The sequence below is a fragment of the Pleurodeles waltl genome, chromosome 1_2 (genome assembly GCF_031143425.1).
Source record: "Pleurodeles waltl isolate 20211129_DDA chromosome 1_2, aPleWal1.hap1.20221129, whole genome shotgun sequence".
Taxonomy (NCBI): domain Eukaryota; kingdom Metazoa; phylum Chordata; class Amphibia; order Caudata; family Salamandridae; genus Pleurodeles; species Pleurodeles waltl.
In genome coordinates this window covers 599,177,816-599,194,989 of record NC_090437.1, presented here as the reverse complement: position 1 = coordinate 599,194,989, position 17,174 = coordinate 599,177,816, and the positions used below count along the sequence as shown (strand labels likewise).

Below are 17,174 nucleotides of genomic sequence, written 5' to 3'. Positions count from 1 at the left end.
GGACACACCAACAGACAAACGAACGGGAGATTCACTTTCAGGTACTTCAACAGTACTTTCAAAGTGGGGAACAACAGAAATAGACGTATTTTCAATAAAATGCAAAATGCCAAAACTTTGCATCCAGACACCCACATCCTCTATCTAAGGGCAATGCTCTATGGATCAACTGGTCAGGGATATTTGCTTACGCTTTTCCCCCTCTCCCACTACTTCCCTTTGTGGTCAATAAACTACGTCAGACTTCTCTCACCATGCTACTCATAGCCCCAACGTGGGCTTGACAACATTGGTACACAACACTCCTAGACCTGTCAGTAGGACCTCACTCCAAACTTCCAAACAGACCAGATTTGTTAACACAAAACAAGGGACAAATCAGACATCAAAATCCCAGTGCTCTCAACTTAGCGATTTGGCTCCTGAAGTCATAGAATTTCGATACTTGAAACTTCCATTAGAATGCATGGAAGTTCTCAAACAAGCATGTAACCCTACAACTAGGCAATGCTATGCTAACAAATGGAAAAGATTTGTTTACTACTGTCAATCTAAAAATACTGATCCACTTACAGCATCAATACAGGATACTGTGTGCTATCTACTTCCTTTGTAGAAGTCAAATCTAGCTTTCTCATCCATTAAAATCCATCTTACTGCAATATCAGCATACTTGCAAATTATTCAACATAACCCTCTCTTTAGAGTTCCAGTTATAAAAGCCTTCATGGAAGGATTAAAACGTATTATTCCCCCTAGAACAACACCTGTGCCTACTTGGAATCTAAATATTGTACTCACCAGACTCCTGGGCCCACCTTTTTGAACCCATGCATTCTTGTGAGATTCAATTCTTAACATGGAAAGTTGCCTTCCTAACGGCCGTTACTTCATTGCGAAGAGAGAGTGAAATACAAGCATTCACTCTTGAAGAACCTTTTTTTCCAAGTACACAAACATAACGTTGTACTTAGAACAAATCCCAAATTTCTGTCAAAAGTGGTATCAACTTTTCACATAAACCAAACAGTGTAATTGCCAGTCTTCTTTCCGCAGCCAGATTCAATTGCAGAAAGAGCCCTTCATACTCTTGACCTTAGCCCCTTCGCTGCCAGGCCTTTCCCCCCCTCCTATGCCAGCCCTTTTTTTGGCTATTAGGGGCAGTTCGCGCTTAGGCCCTCATAACTTTTTGTCCACATAAGCTAGCCAAGCCAAATTTGCGTCCTTTTTTTTCCCAACATCCTAGGGATTCTAGAGGTACCCAGACTTTGTGGGTTCCCCTGAAGGAGGCCAAGAAATTAGCCAAAATACAGTGAAAATTTCGTTTAAAAAAAAAAAAAAAAAAAAAATGGGAAAAAGTGGCTGCAGAAGAAGGCTTGTGGTTTTTTCCCTAAAAATGGCATCAACAAAGGGTTTGCGGTGCTAAAATCATCAGCTTCCCAGCTTTCAGGAACAGACCGACTTGAATCAGAAAACCCAATTTTTCAACACAAATTTGGCATTTTACTGGGACATACCCCATTTTACGATTTTTTTTTGTGCTTTCAGCCTCCTTCCAGTCAGTGACATAAATGGGCATGAAACCAATGCTGGATCCCAGAAGCCTAAACATTTCTGAAAAGTAGACAACATTCTGAATTCAGCAAGGGGTAATTTGTGTAGATCCTACAAGGGTTTCCTACAGAAAATAACAACTGAAAAAGAAAAATATTTAAATTGAGGTGAAAAAAACAGCAATTTTTCTCTACGTTTTACTCTGTAACTTTTTCCTGCAATGTCAGATTTTTGAAAGCAATATACCGTTACGTCTGCTGGACTCTTCTGGTTGTGGGGATATATAGGGCTGGTAGGTTCATCAAGAACCCTAGGTACCCAGAGCCAATAAATGAGCTGCACCCTGCAGTGCGTTTTCATTCTATACCGGGTATACAGCAATTCATTTGCTGAAACATAAAGAGTGAAAAATAGCTATCAAGAAAACCTTTGTATTTCCAAAATGGGCACAAGATAAGGTGTTGAGGAGCAGTGGTTATTTGCACATCTCTTAATTCCGGGGTGACCATACTAGCATGTGAATTACAGGGCATTTCTCAAATAGACGTCTTTTTTTTTTTACACACTCTCTTATATTTGGAAGGAAAAAATGTAGAGAAAGACAAGGGGCAATAACACTTGTTTTGCTATTCTATGTTCCCCCAAGTCTCCCGATAAAAATGATACCTCACTTGTGTGGGTAGGTCTAGCGCCCGCGATAGGAAATGCCCCAAAACACAACGCGGACACATCACAATTTTTGACAGAAAACAGAGGTGTTTTTTGCAAAGTGCCTACCTGTAGGTTTTGGCCTCTAGCTCAGCCGGCACCTAGGGAAACCTACCAAACCTGTGCATTTTTGAAAACTAGAGACGTAGAGGAATCAAAGATGGGGTGACTTGTGGGGCTCTGACCAGGTTCTGTTACCCAGAATCCTTGCAAACTTCAAAATTTGGCTAAAAAAACACGTTTTCCTCACATTTCTATGACAGAAAGTTCTGGAATCTGAGAGGAGCCACAAATTTCCTTCCACCCAGCGTTCCCCCAAGTCTCCCGATAAAAATGGTACCTCACTTGTGTGGGTAGGCCTAGCGACCGCGACAGGAAATGCCCCAAAACACAACGTGGACACATCACAATTTTTGACAGAAAACAGAGGTGTTTTTTGCAAAGTGCCTACCTGTAGATTTTGGCCTCTAGCTCAGCCGGCACCTAGGGAAACCTACCAAACCTGTGCATTTTTGCAAACTAGAGACCTAGGGGAATCCAAGATGGGGTGACTTGTGGAGCTCTGACCAGGTTCTGTTACCCAGAATCATTTGCAAACCTCAAAATTTGGCTAAAAAAACTCGTTTTCCACTCATTTCGGTGACAGAAAGTTCTGGAATCTTAGAGGAGCCACAAATTTCCTTCCACCCAGCGTTCCCCCAAGTCTCCCAATAAAAATGGTACCTCACTTGTGCGGGTAGGCCTAGCGTCCACGAAAGGAAATGGCCCAAAACACAACGGGGACACATCACATTTTTTCACAGAAAGCAGAGGTGTTTTTTGCAAAGTGCCTACCTATGGATTTTGGCCTCTAGCTCAGCCGGTCCCAGGGTGGGGCAGAAATGGCCTAAAATAAATTTACCCCCCAAACCCTCCCCGAAAGTGACCCTTGCCTATGGGGTCGCTCCCCTTGCGTGACATTGGCGTAAAAAAAAATCCCTGGTGCCTAGTGGTTTCTGCCCCCTTGGGGGCAGATCGGCCTAATAACAATAGGCCGATCTGCCCCCGGTGGGGGGCAAAAATAGTCTAAAATAAATTTGACCCCCCCCAACCCCCACCCCGGGAGCGACCCTTGCCTACGGGGTCGCTCCCCCTGCGTGACATTGGCGCAAAAAAAAAATCCCCGGTGCCTAGTGGTTTCTGCCCCCTTGGGGGCAGATTGACATAAAATCGGCCGTCCTGCCCCCAAGGGGGGCAGAAATGGTCTAAATACAATTTGCCCCCCAGGGGAGCGACCCTTGCCTAATGGGTCGATTCCCATCTCTAAAAAAACTAACAAAAAGAAAAACACAAAGGGGGGGCAGAAATGGCCTAAAATAAATTCCACCTCTCACTGTACTTCTCCAGGTCATCAGGTTTTTCTGCCATCAGTAATGAGTAGGTTGACTTAATTGTTATATTGGATTTTCCCAAAATGTCATTAAGCAACAGGTTACTTCTGAATCCCTGTGCCCCCCGTCTTATTTACCCAAGAAGTCTTGTATCTGTAGGTATTTGAAAAAGTCCCTTTGCTCTAAAACATACTGCTCTTGAAGATTCTTAAACTCCTTGACCCCGAGATCATCAAAGAAGTCTCCTAGCCTTTCTATACCTGAAGAAGCCCATTTGACCATATAATTATCCTTAAATATTTCGGGAAGCGATGGGTTATTCTTTATTATATTATAGTATAATGGTTAAATCTACCAAGCCCATTCTTTCTTCGCCATGATCGCCAACATTTATAAGCCGCCTCTAGTACCTTATATAGAGCTTTCTTGTAGTATCCAGGTTCGTGGAATGTTAACAAGCAACCATTGGCTGCTGCTCCTACCAGCAGCTCATAGGTGTTAGGACAGTCCTCTACCTCAGTCCCTCCTGACTTAACCCCCCATAGTGGGCGCATATACTGAAAAGCTGCTGCCATTTGGTATAATTTCATGTTTGGTAAGGACCACCCCCCCCCCATTTCCTGCGGTAGAGTCATAAATTTACCCGCTCTTCTGCACTTGCCATATGCCCAGATAAATCTCATGACCAGCCGGTCCATCTCCTCAAACCGAGAATTTGTAAAACTCAATGGTACAGCGCGAAAAATGTACAACAGTTTAGGGAGGAGAATCATTTTAACCATATTGCACCTCCCCATTATAGTCATATGTAAATTATTCCACCTGCACATATCATTTTTGGCTTTCGCAAGTATTGGGTCTAAGTCAGATTGATAATCTCTCCTACTCTTGGTGTAATATCGATACCCAGATACACTGCATGATCGACCCTTCGATTATCCTGAGTATTAGTGTATTGATTGATCAGTGTAGGAGGCTGGCCTGGCTTGTAGTGGTTACCAGAGGTACTTACACCTTGTGCCAGGTCCAGTTATCCCTTATTAGTGTAGAAGAGGTGTTTCTAGCAGCTTAGGCTGATAGAAGGTAGCTATGGCAAAGCAGCTTAGGCTGAACTAGGAGACATGTAAAGCTCCTACTATACCACTAGTGTCATATGCACAATATCATAAGAAAACATAATACACAGATATACTAAAAATAAAGGTACTTTATTTTTATGACAATATGCCAAACGTATCTCAGTGAGTACCCTCAGTATGAGGATAAGAAATATACACAAGATATATGTACACAAACCAAAATTATGCAGATAATAACAAAAGGAAGTAATGCAAGCAATGTAAAGTTACAATAGATTGCAATAGGAGCACATAGGTATAGGGGCAACACAAACCATATACTCCAAAAGTGGAATGCGAACCACGAATGGACCCCAAACCTATGTGAGCTTGTAGAGGGTCGCTGGAACTGTAAGAAAACAGTGAGGGTTAGAAAAATAGCCCACCCCAAGACCCTTTAAGGCAGGTGTAAAGTGCATCTACAACCCCCAGAGAGCACAGAAGTCGTGATTGGGGGATTCTGCAAGGAAAACTAACACCAGCAATGCAACAACAGTGGATTTCCGGACTTGAGTACCTGTAAGACAAGGGGACCAAGTCCAAGAGGGTCGACAGTGTCGAGAGTGGGCAGGAGCCCAGGAAATGCCAGCTGTGGGTGCAAGGAAGCTGCCACCGGATGGAAGAAGCTTGGTGTTTTGCAAGAACGAAGAGGACTAGGAACTTCCCCTTTGGAGGATGGATGTCCCACGTTGTGAAGAAGCTTGCAGAGGTGTTCCCACGCAGAAAGACCGCAAACAAGCCTTGCTAGCTGCAAGGGTTGCGGTTAGGGTTTTTGGATGCTGCTGTGGCCCAGGAGGGACCAGGATGTTGCCACTTGGATGAGGAGACAGAGGGGACGCCCAGCAAGTCAGGGAGCCCTCACAGAAGCAGACAGCACCCGCAGAAGTACCGGAACAGGCACTTGGAAGAAGAGTGAACCGGAGTCCACGCGAAGTTACAAAAGGGAGTCCCACGACGCCGGAGGACAACTCAGAAGGTTGTGCACTGCAGGTTAGAGTGTCGGGGACCCAGGCTTGGCTGTGCACAAAGGAAATCCTGGAAGAGTGCACAGGAGCTGGAGCAGCTGCAAATCACGTGGTACCCAGCAATGCAGTCTAGCGTGGGGAGGCAAGGACTTACCTCCACCAAACTTGGACTGAAGAGTCACTGGACTGTGGGAGTCACTTGGACAGAGTGGCTGAGTTCCAGGGACCACGCTCGTCGTGCTGAGTGGGGACCCAGAGGACCGGTGATGCAGTCTTTTTTGTCTCCTGTGGTTGCAGGGGGAAGATTCCATCGACCCACGGGAGATTTCTTCAGAGCTCCTGGTGCAAGAAGGAGGCAGGCTACCCCCAGAGCATGCACCACCAGGAAACAGTCGAGAAAGGCAGCAGGATGAAGCGATACAAGGTTGCTAGTAGTCGTCTGGCTACTTTGTTGCAGTTTTTCAGGCGTCCTGAGCAGTCAGCGGTCGATCCTTTGGCAAAAGGTGAAGAGGGAGATGCAGAGGAACTCTGGTGAGCTCTTGCATTCATTATCTGAAGAATTCCCCAAAGCAGAGACCCTAAATAGCCAGAAAAGGAGGTTTGGCTACCTAGGAAGGAGGATTGGCTACCAACAGAGGTAAGAGCCTATCAGAAGGAGTCTCTGATGTCACCTGCTGGCACTGGCCACTCAGAGCAGTCCAGTGTGCCAGCAACACCTCTGAATCCAAGATGGCAGAGGTCTGGGGCACACTGGAGGAGCTCTGGGCACCTCCCCTGGGAGGTGCAGGTCAGGGGAGTGGCCACTCCCCTTTCCTTTGTCCAGTTTCGCACCAGAGCAGGGCTGGGGGATCCCTGACGTGGTGTAGACTGGTTTATGCAGAGATGGGCAGCATCTGTGCCCATCAAAGCATTTCCAGAGGCTGTGGGAGGCTACTCCTCCCCAGCCATCACACCTATTTCCAAAGGGAGAGGGTGTTACACCCTCTCTCAGAGGAAATCCTTTGTTCTGCCTTCCTGGGCCAGGGGTGTCTGGACCCCAGGAGGGCAGAAACCGGTCTGAGGTGTTGGCAGCAGCTGCAGTGGAGACCCCGGAAAGGCAGTTTGGCAGTACCCGGGTTCTGTGCTAGAGACCCGGGGGATCATGGAATTGTCTCCCCATTGCCAGAATGGCATTGGGGTGACAATTCAATGATCTTAGACATGTTACATGGCCATGTTCGGAGTTACCATTGTGACGCTATACATAGGTAGTGACCTATGTATAGTGCACGCGTGTAATGGTGTCCCCGCACTCACAAAGTCCGGGGAATTTGCCCTGAAAAATGTGGGGGCACCTTGGCTAGTGCCAGGGTGCCCACACACTAAGTAACTTTGCACCCAACCTTCACCAGGTGAAGGTTAGACATATAGGTGACTTATAAGTTACGTAAGTGCAGTGGTAAATGGCTGTGAAATAACGTGGACGTTATTTCACTCAGTCTGCACTGGCAGGCCTGTGTAAGAATTGTCAGATCTCCCTATGGGTGGCAAAAGAAATGCTGCAGCCCATAGGGATCTCCTGGAACCCCAATACCCTTGGTACCTCAGTACCATATACTAGGGAATTATATGGGTGTTCCAGAATGCCAATGTGAATTGGTGAAATTGGTCACTAGCCTGTTAGTGACAATTTGGAAAGCAGAGGGAGCATAACCACTGAGGTTCTGGTTAGCAGAGCCTCAGTGAGACAGTTAGTCATCACACAGGGAACACATACATACAGCCACAACCTTATGAGCACTGGGGTCCTGGCTAGCAGGGTCCCAGTGACACATAACAAACATACTGACACCATAGGGTTTTCACTATGAGCACTGGGCCCTGGCTAGCAGGATCCCAGTGAGACAGTGAAAACACCCTGACATATACTCACAAACAGGCCAAAAGTGGGGGTAACAAGGCTAGAAAGAGGCTACTTTCTCACAATCAGTAATTGCGTTTTTGTTCTATTTAGCAAGTATCCAGAAAACGTTCCAAATTTTCTTGTCATCTCTTCAATCTCTTTCAGTGTTAGATCTGGATTGGGAGTTATAATGGCTATGTCATCCGCGTATGCTAAAACTTTTGTATCCCATCCATGCCTACACACCGGTGGGATCCTACTGTTCCCTTCCAGCTTTCTGAGCAGGGGATCTATATATAGAGCAAACAGCAGCAGAGACCATGGACATCCGTGCCTGGTGCCTCTCCCTACCTGGATACACTCGGATTGCCCTCCCATTAGCTGTATTCTCACTCCTGGTGACCTATATATAGCCCTTATCGCTAGAAGGAATTTCTTCCCAAGACCATAATGCTCCATCACCTGCCACAGATATTTACAATTTACCCCGATCGAATGCCTTCTCTGCATCTAGTAATGCGACTGCCATGGGCTCCTCTGCTGCTTCTGTAGTGTCGAAGAGCGTGATAACTCTTCGAATATGATCAGTAGTATCTCTACCCGGAACAAACCCATGTTGTCTAGATGTTACCAGTTTCTTAATCACCGAGGATAATCGAGCGGCAAGTATTTTTGAATAGATTGTAACATCGCTATTGATTAAAGTAATCAGCCGATACCAAGCCAGACTCTGTGGGGCCTTCCCTTTCTTAAAAAAAACTGCTATGTTGGCCATTCCCCATGATGGCGGGGTTTCCCTACCATTCTGTACCTGAGTAAATAGCTCCATCATCAAAGGGAGCAGCAGCACTTAAAAAGTTTTATAAAACTCTAGAGGGATCGCGTCAGGGCCCGAGGTTTTCCCAGTGGCGAGTTCGCTCAGTGCCTTGTCTAATTCTAGGCTGTCCATCTGACCTTCCAAATGCATATGATCCTCCTCCGATAATGTTTTAATCTCGATAGAGTTTAAGAATTCTAACATTTCTGTATTCGAAAATATAGATGTGTCATTTTATAGCTCTGCATAATATCTCTGGAACACCTTCCTGATTCCATCCACATCTGACACTATTTGTCCTAGCTGATCTCTAATCTCTCTAATGACCCCAGCTGCTGTTTTCCGAACTCATACCCTTCAGAACGTTGCGCCAGATATTTCTCTGCTATTCTTTGTGCGGTAACCTCGTTTATTGCTGCTTTAGCTATAGCGACCTGCTCCTGGATTTTGTTTATGTCCTCCCCCGTTTCTATGGCTATAATCAACTGTCTTTCTGCATCTCTAAGCTTCATAGGCAGGTCCTTTACTCTACTTTGGGCGTTTTTTTGCTTCTTAAGACTGAAGCTCAAAGTTTCCCCCCGTACTCCTGCTTTCAAGGTATCCCAGACTATCTCTCCTGGTGCTGACCCCTGATTGAACCCCAAGAATTCAACTATCCAATTTCTCATATAGTCACAGTATTCAGGATCCTTAATGAGCCCTCTTTCGAAAGTCCACCTCCTGACTTTATACTCAAGCCCGTCTAACTCCAGATCAAATACTAATGGGTTGTGATCTGATATAATCCGCGGAAATAATTCCATCCTTCCATTCGTAAAAAATTCGGGAGATGTCAAGAAAAAATCAAGTTGCGTCAACTTCGCATGAGGGGCCGAATAGTAAGTATATCCAGGGTCTGGATCGCATAACTTTACCCAAGCATCCACCAATCCTAACTCCTTCTGGATACCAACTATTGCCTTAAATACGCGAGGCTTGTGCCCCTGATATTTCTTGGCTGTGGGTGCTAATAGATCCTGCAATCCATCCCAAGAACCGTTGAAGTTGAAATCACCGCAAAGAATATACGGGGGAGACCAACCTGTTCTATAGCGAGAGTGTCCATTACTGCTGGATCGTCAGTGACTACCCCATATACAGAGCATAAAGTAAAGCTACCTTTCCCGTAGCAACATTCTACAATCGCCCATCTCCCGTTCCTGTCAGCCTTCTGTCTAGCGAATTTTAGTTTATTACTCCGGTCCAATATTGCCACCCCTTTGTTTTTAACGTCTTGTTCTGAGCAAACTTTCATTCTCATACCGAGTGACCCTAGGATTCTGCAGTTTTTATACTCCACATGTGTCTCTTGTAGGCAGTAAACATTACTTACTATTTCTATACAACATTTATATTATTACACTCTATCACTCCTTTCTACACCCTTTTGCGGTAAAACAATCTAAAAACGGGGTTGATGCCCATGCGCAGTATGACTGAGAGGAGGAGTCACTTGATCCTGTGACTCCGAAAATACTTCTTCGAAGAAAAACAACTTGTAACACTCCGAGCCCAACACTAGATGGCGGAATAATGCATAGCATGTGAATCTGCAGCACTACATGCCACGAACAGATGTACACTGGGTAAGTGACATTCGCCACCACCACTCCACGCAAATGCGTTTTGACTTCACCAAGTCTTATTTTCTAATAAAGAACTGAACAATTAATCACCCTTGAGTGTGGAGTCCTGTTTGTGTTAACTGTATGTAAGGAGCATGGTCCGGCTCTGACACCAGCACATTTGAGCATGCCGTGAACCTGACCGTGTGGGGACTACATATAAATATCAGCAGCATCCCTCGATGCACAAACAGGATTTAACTTGAAAGAAGGAGCTGTGACTATGTTACGGAGGATATGATGTAGAGGATTATTATAGCTACATGACAAGTGTGGGCCAATACACAAACCAATGGTCTACCAAGCAGAGCGTCAGCAGCCACGAAGATCGAGAGCCGAACAGCAGAGTAGGAGGACACTGCTGAAACAGTAGTCTAACTAGAGGTGAGACACCCCTGTTTGAAAAGATACACTGTATCAAAGGAATGCATCAGCAGCAGTCTAGCACTAGATACAATACCCTTGTATCAGCTTGAGACTCGGGTGATCTGAAAGGATAAACACAACCAGAATTAAACATGCGCTCACTCGTATTGGGTGCCTGGATTCTAGGCAAGGGTAGCAACATTAATGGAGGCAAGATGAGTTGTTTAAAAAGAGACAATTGACAAATTAAAGGTGTCTACAGCAGTCAAGTGTTGGGAGAGTATTCTTAAATGCTAGGAAACAAGGGTGATTCGAAAGGTGAAACTGAACTGTAAATAACCTTGAATGTGCTTGTATTGTGCCTGGGTTCTAAGCAATTGTATCCAAAGACATGGAGGCGAGAGTAGCTAAAAGGGCCCAGAAAGCAGACTCCTTATTCGGCAATAAGACACTGAATGAAATAAATGAAAATGCAAAATCGGGAGATAGTGAATTAAGTTTGAAACAGTTGTACAATCAGCTGGAAAGGTTGTTGAAGAAAGAAATAACAAAAAGCTAGGAGATAATTACCCTAGAAAAATACATTGAAGGAGGGAAAGTTCTGAGAGGCCTGAGAGTTGTTACCTTTCCGAATCACCCAGATTCCAAGCCAGAAATGCTAGAGGAATGGGGCCAAAACACTATGTAATATTCAAAGAATATGATGACATAAGTTATTAAATATGCAAAGATGGATATAAAGAACATTCACAAATCAGTTGCTGAATTAGAATTAAAGATCAGTGCCAAAAAGCAGGAAGAGGAGAGCAAACAATTTATTAATATGATGAAGAAGAAGAAATTCAAGAGGGACGAATTAGATTACAAAAATGGCATGATACTTATTTTTGCAAAGAGGTTTGATGATTTAAAGAAACAGTACTATACAGGCCACAAAAAGCAAGACATATTACCTAATGGCTCTGAGTGAATCTGATGTGGAGATGAGTGAAGTAGCAGTCACATAACAAGTGACCATCAGAACCACTATTCTAGAGAAGATGCAACTCATGTACTTAGTCCGGGGTACGCCAAGAGGCAGAGGAAGAAGTCAAGGCAGAGGCTAATCAAGGAACAAATCTCAAGATGACGCAAAACAAGTAGAGGGAGAAAAAAGACTGTATCACTTAAGGAGTCAGAAATGGAATCAGTAAAGCAACAGGAAAGACATATGGAAGAAAGTCTAATAGTGAACCTTTCATGCTACCAATTAATTCAAGAGAATGTAAAAGTATTAAATAAAGGATTGAGCTTGTGGCCAGAAACATATTTTGATTTTGTACAGTCCAAAACTGTACAAGTTTGTGCACAAAGTTAAGTCGGCCAAATACTTTGCGAAAATAGAACCAAAGGAGAGAGTGAGAGCAAAGGAACAAATTAATGAGGTTGACCTAACAATTGCCCAGAAGAAAGATATAAAAACAATGTATGACTTAGTATATGATGATCTGGAAGAGGAATGCCTCACCAAAGCTCAGGTTTTGGAGAAGTTGGAAATACACACAGATGATTACAAATTCAGTAACCTGAAACCCAAATCCAAATTCTGCTCCACATTGACCACTGGAAACAAAATTGATACATTTTTTGATTTGTTAATTGTGATCTGGAAAAACTGGGAATAAAAAAACAATAAGGGATTGAAGGAAAATGTATCCAAAGGTGAAAGAGGTGCATTAGTCAATCTTGTGGAAAACTAAACAAGAGAAATAAAACCAGCAGACAGAGGGGGAAGCAGTGATTTTGAATAAGACGGACTATGTGGAAGAAGTTTACCGACAACAGAAGGATGCAACCAGCTATAAGAAACTAGAAACAAACCCCCTTTAATGCTCTAATGCTCTGACTCTTGAACTTAAAACAAATTTGAATGCATGGCACAGGGAATCTCTCCTCTGTGGAATCTCTCCTCTGTGAAGAAGACCTACAGTTTTTGAAAGTGGACGTCCCTGTAATCCCAACTATCTGTCTTTTACCCAAGATTCATGAAACACTGACAAAACCACTGGGAAGACCAATAATTTCCAGTTGTAGCTCTTTGTATGAAAATGTATCCAAATATGTGGGCTACTATCTTGCACCATTGGTGACAACTTTAAGCTCCTTTATAAAAGATACAGAAGATTTCCTGAGGATCTATGTTGGTAACCATTGCTGTAATTTCGCTATACATATCTATAGACCATGAGATTGATCTACAAGCAGAGGAGTATTTTTTTTCAACCAAAAAACATAAAAGACTTTCAACATTCCAAAATGTTGTTAAAAGTGGTGAACCTGTGCTTGAAGAATAATGTGTTCTTGTTTAACCATTAAATGTACGCTTGAGTACAGCCATGGGAGTTTCCTTCTCTCCAAGCTTTGCGAATCTCACCAGGGATGGTGGGAGAGAGAAGTAGCTTGGAGAGAACTGAACAACAGACATATTGAGAAAATATCCCGATGGCTTAGATTTATTAATGGCTTGTTTATCATATGGATGGGCACAAAAGAGAAATAGTTGGAATACTTTGAGATTTTCAACAACAATCTATATGGCCTGGAGTTCACTTATACTAGCAGCAGCATCACAGAAATACAATTTCTAGATGTAAATGCATATATTAACGATTGAATGTTGGAAACTACTCTGTATCGCAAACCCACTGTGACCAACAGTGTCCTACATGGGGCGAGATTTCACCCCCAGCATCTTGTCAGAAATATACCTTATGGGGAATTCCTAAGGGTAAGAAGGAACTGTTCTAATGATGAAGATATGAATGCACAATTCAAAGAAGCAAAACACAGATTATTGAAGAGAGGATATAAACAGAAAGATATTAACCAATGAAAGAAACGGGGCAAATCTGCAAACACGAATTACATTCTGACACAGAGGAAGCAAAAAATCTAAAGATGAAACAATAAGAATTATTTTGGCCTACAGTAAAGAAAATCACTTGATCTAGAAGATCCTGGAAAAGTACTGGAATTTGATTAGTAAAGATCCAGACATTGGAACAAAGGTAGGCACCACTCTAAAAGTAACTTACCAGCAAGATCCCTCATTGAAGGATGAATTAGTGAGAAGCCACTTAATTATGCCCACACAAACATGGCAGAACAAAACACAAGGAGGATTTTTCAAATGCAAGAAATGTAAGGTGTGCCAAATTGGGAGAAATATGACAAAGTTTCTAGACCACACTGGACAAGAGATAATAATCAATGAAACAATTACCTGCAAAACAAAGTATATGATTTATGTAATTGAGTGTATGAGTGGGAAGAAATATGTGGGGAGTAGGATATGCAATCTGAAACTGTAAAGGACATCAAAAAGTGCCAATAACTATCCATGGACTGTTGATTCACATATGAACAAATATTTATTCTGTTGTAAAGAATTGCACTGAGCATCAAAATGTGCATAATGTTGTAGAGAGAGTGTTGCATATACTATATGAAACATATATATATTATAATGCATTAGGCCATACTGGATAAGCATTGGCATGTTCCTTGCAAACAAATGTGCAATGTATATGAACAAAATGGCCACTAAGGGCTTAGATCATAGTGACACAAATAGGGTTGGTAACTCTTCAGGACTAAGGGTCTGAAATGTACTAAGGGATATAAAAAAAGCCTCCATGATGAAGTTGATGTTAGCTTTACATTTGTTTTAACATTACTACATATCCCAGGACCGGTTCAGTCCTCATAGCGTGGGTAAACACTGTCCGTTCCAGACAACCACTATCCTTGTGAGGACCGGTGTGTTAGGAGGACCGGTCCCCGTAGCGTGTCTAGGTAGGTGTTTTGGGCTAGTGCATCAAGAAAACTAAAAGTGCATTTATATTTGCTTCGGTCTGCTTACTAACCTTCCCTACTATCAAAGCGCAAGTGGAGTTAGAATAGTAAATACAAACTTCATTACGGTCAATGGCCAGTCCATATATAGTTGGAGGGCTTTCATACCATGATCGAGACTTGGTGAAGTTGAAACGCGTTGGTGTGGAGTAGTGGCAGTGTTTTTCTAATAAATAACTGACCCCCACCCCCACCCACCACCACCAATGGTTAAAGTAATGTTCTGGTTAGGTGATCATATCAGTTACACAGTTTTCTTATCAATAATTTAATTGCAAATGTTGCAGTAATAGTAACAATCATGTCAGAGAAGATGGCACGAGTGATGTAATATATGGGGTAATTAGCAGTGCAAGGCGAGGGCACACATTATACCTTAGGGTAGGGGTTATAGTTATCCGAGAAAACAATAACTGGCAAATTTCAGATTTTTGTGTGTGTTTAAAACGTTGTGTTGTCACTGATTTTTCTTACCTAGCAATAACTTTACTTTAACCATTTTCTTTTTTTCCAGTGAATTTCTAGGGTTTTTGTAATATAAAGTAATATTTTGTTACAATGTGCCAGATGCGGCATGTGGTTGACTACGTGGTGTGTGGTTGGCCGTGCGGCCCTCTTCCTCAAGCCTTATCAGGACCCAGGGACCACATACCTGGGGCCAAATTGTATTATTAAGGAGAGGGTGGTGTGGCTCCGCTCCCTGAGCCTTCTTGGGCCCTGGGGAAATCTCATCGTCTGGGGCTAGAGGTAGGTGTCCACCAGGGGCACCCTCAAACCACTAGTTGGGGGGCGCAGGGGAAGCCCTGCGGCCCCTGCCAGGTCACCAGGTGCTGCAGGAGCCAGCATTGCTTCCAACCAGAGGGAGTAGCTGTTTATGCTTGCTCGCTTTTGGCAGGAACAGTATCTGTTTCCCTGCTTGCACTACTGTGGATGCTTCCAACCGGAGGGAGTAGCTGTTAATGCTTGCTCGCTCTTGGTGGGTACAGTATCTGTTTCCCTGCTTGCACTAGTGTGGATGTGGTCCCCGGGGCCTTAAGAGGCTCAGGGAGGGGGTTATGCACAGCCCCCCTTCCTTTTAAGTTTTGTTAGGCCCAGGGGGATTGGGTACCTGTAGTATTTTAAGGCTAGGGGAGGTGAGCCGCGCAGCTCCCTCCCCTGCATTTAAGTATCAGCCTCAAAGGGAAGGAGTTCCGTGGGCCTCTTAGATGTTGCCACAGGATTAAGGGCCCTGGAGCCTTTTTAGGCTAGGGAAGGGGGCTGCCCAGCCCCATCACTTTCCTTTAAATTATTTATTGATACAGCCCCCGGAAATGGGATCCCCTGGGACCTTTTTAGGCTCTGGGAGAGGACAACGCAGCCTCAGTCTGCTTCATTTAAATATCGTTTCCAAGGGGATGTGGTCCCCGGGCCTTCTTGGAGGGGTCAATAGCTTTAAGTAACAATACGAACAATTTTTATCAAATTTAAAACCACGTTACAAAACTGCAGTTGTCAAGGTTGTGCTCAAGTTTGACTCTGTTCTTCTATTATGTTTTTCAGTACTATTGGAGGCGACGAACCTTAATGGCCCGCCCTATGATCAAAGAAGCTGGTATGGCATCCCTGTTACTTGAAAATCCATATTATATCCTTTTTTCTTTGGCTCTAATGAAATCAGTGACAAAGGACATTGTTACTGTGCTTGTTGGAACAGAGAGCTACACAAATTATGAGAAGCAAGCACAGTGATGGAGGTGCGACTGAAAAAAAGACAAATAGGAAATGTTATTAGATATAATTGCAATGTGCCGCAGATCATTTTGCAATGAATTCAAAATGGCTAGAAAGACATTACAGTAAGAACATAGAAAAAAGGCGTTGTTAGCTATGCAGAGGTTTTTTGTGACTCCTTTAAAGATTGAGCAGCATATTAACCAGCTGAAGTCCTCTTGTGCTTCAAATGTATTGTTATCTAATAACACTTATGAGTGCAATTTTGATAGGTGGTCTCGGGTCATTACACCATTGTTTGATAAACACATTATTTTGTAAATTCAAGAGGAGGGCTATTGGTCTCCATTTTTATGAAATGTTTGACAGATGTACTTCCTGATTTTAGAATCGTTGCTGTTCTCTGTATGGGAGGAAAAATCTGCTTCAGAATCATCCTGCCTCATTTACAGTATTTTCCACAGTGATTTAACTACTTAGCAGTACACAGCAGTATGGACATTTGGTAAACATAATCCAAACTTGTATTGTAGTAAAGGTTAATCATTCACATGGGAGATCCCCGCTGCCCTTTTAAATGTCTTAGTGGCATTACTGATGCTTAGCTTAGCGCGAGTCAAAGAGAGAGTATGCTTTGCAATAGCAAACTCAGATTTCCAAAACATGGATTCATATTTGCACTCTACCTTCTATTTTACTTGCCCTGTACACACATGATGAACTTTCAATGGAAAGTAGTCTTCTTTCCACCTAAAAAGGCTCAAGAGCTCATTCAACATTATTGTATGCTAATGGCATTGTAGTCTTATATGATGTGCCTAATGGTCTGCAGCACTTGCTCAAGCGACTTTCCATTTACTGTACCTCAGACGACATAATGTTAATCTGAACAAGACCAAATCAAGCTTTTTTTATTATGCTGACATATTGGATTAAGTGGAAATGTGCCCACTTACAGTTTTTGTACACTTTTATTCTTTTAGTTGTATGAAACAAAATGAAATATTTAATTGAAGCCAAATTGCAAATAGTGCTTCTTTTTGTGGGAGGCCTGAATGACATCAATGTGATATATGGGGTTCTCTGAGAACCCATAACAAAGGCTGTGCTTTCGGGCGGGAGAAAT

The 17,174-nt window shown here is 43.2% G+C and overlaps 1 protein-coding gene across 1 annotated transcript in view; it reads left to right on the top strand.

Moving 5' to 3' along the window:
• Positions 1 to 17,174, top strand: part of ABHD18 (abhydrolase domain containing 18) — a 245,755-nt gene that overhangs the window by 85,298 nt on the left and 143,283 nt on the right. Inside the window, exon 6 of the mRNA XM_069242299.1 lies at positions 15,878 to 15,964. Coding sequence (XP_069098400.1) covers positions 15,878 to 15,964 — 87 coding nt within the window. The remainder of the gene's footprint in view (positions 1 to 15,877; positions 15,965 to 17,174) is intronic.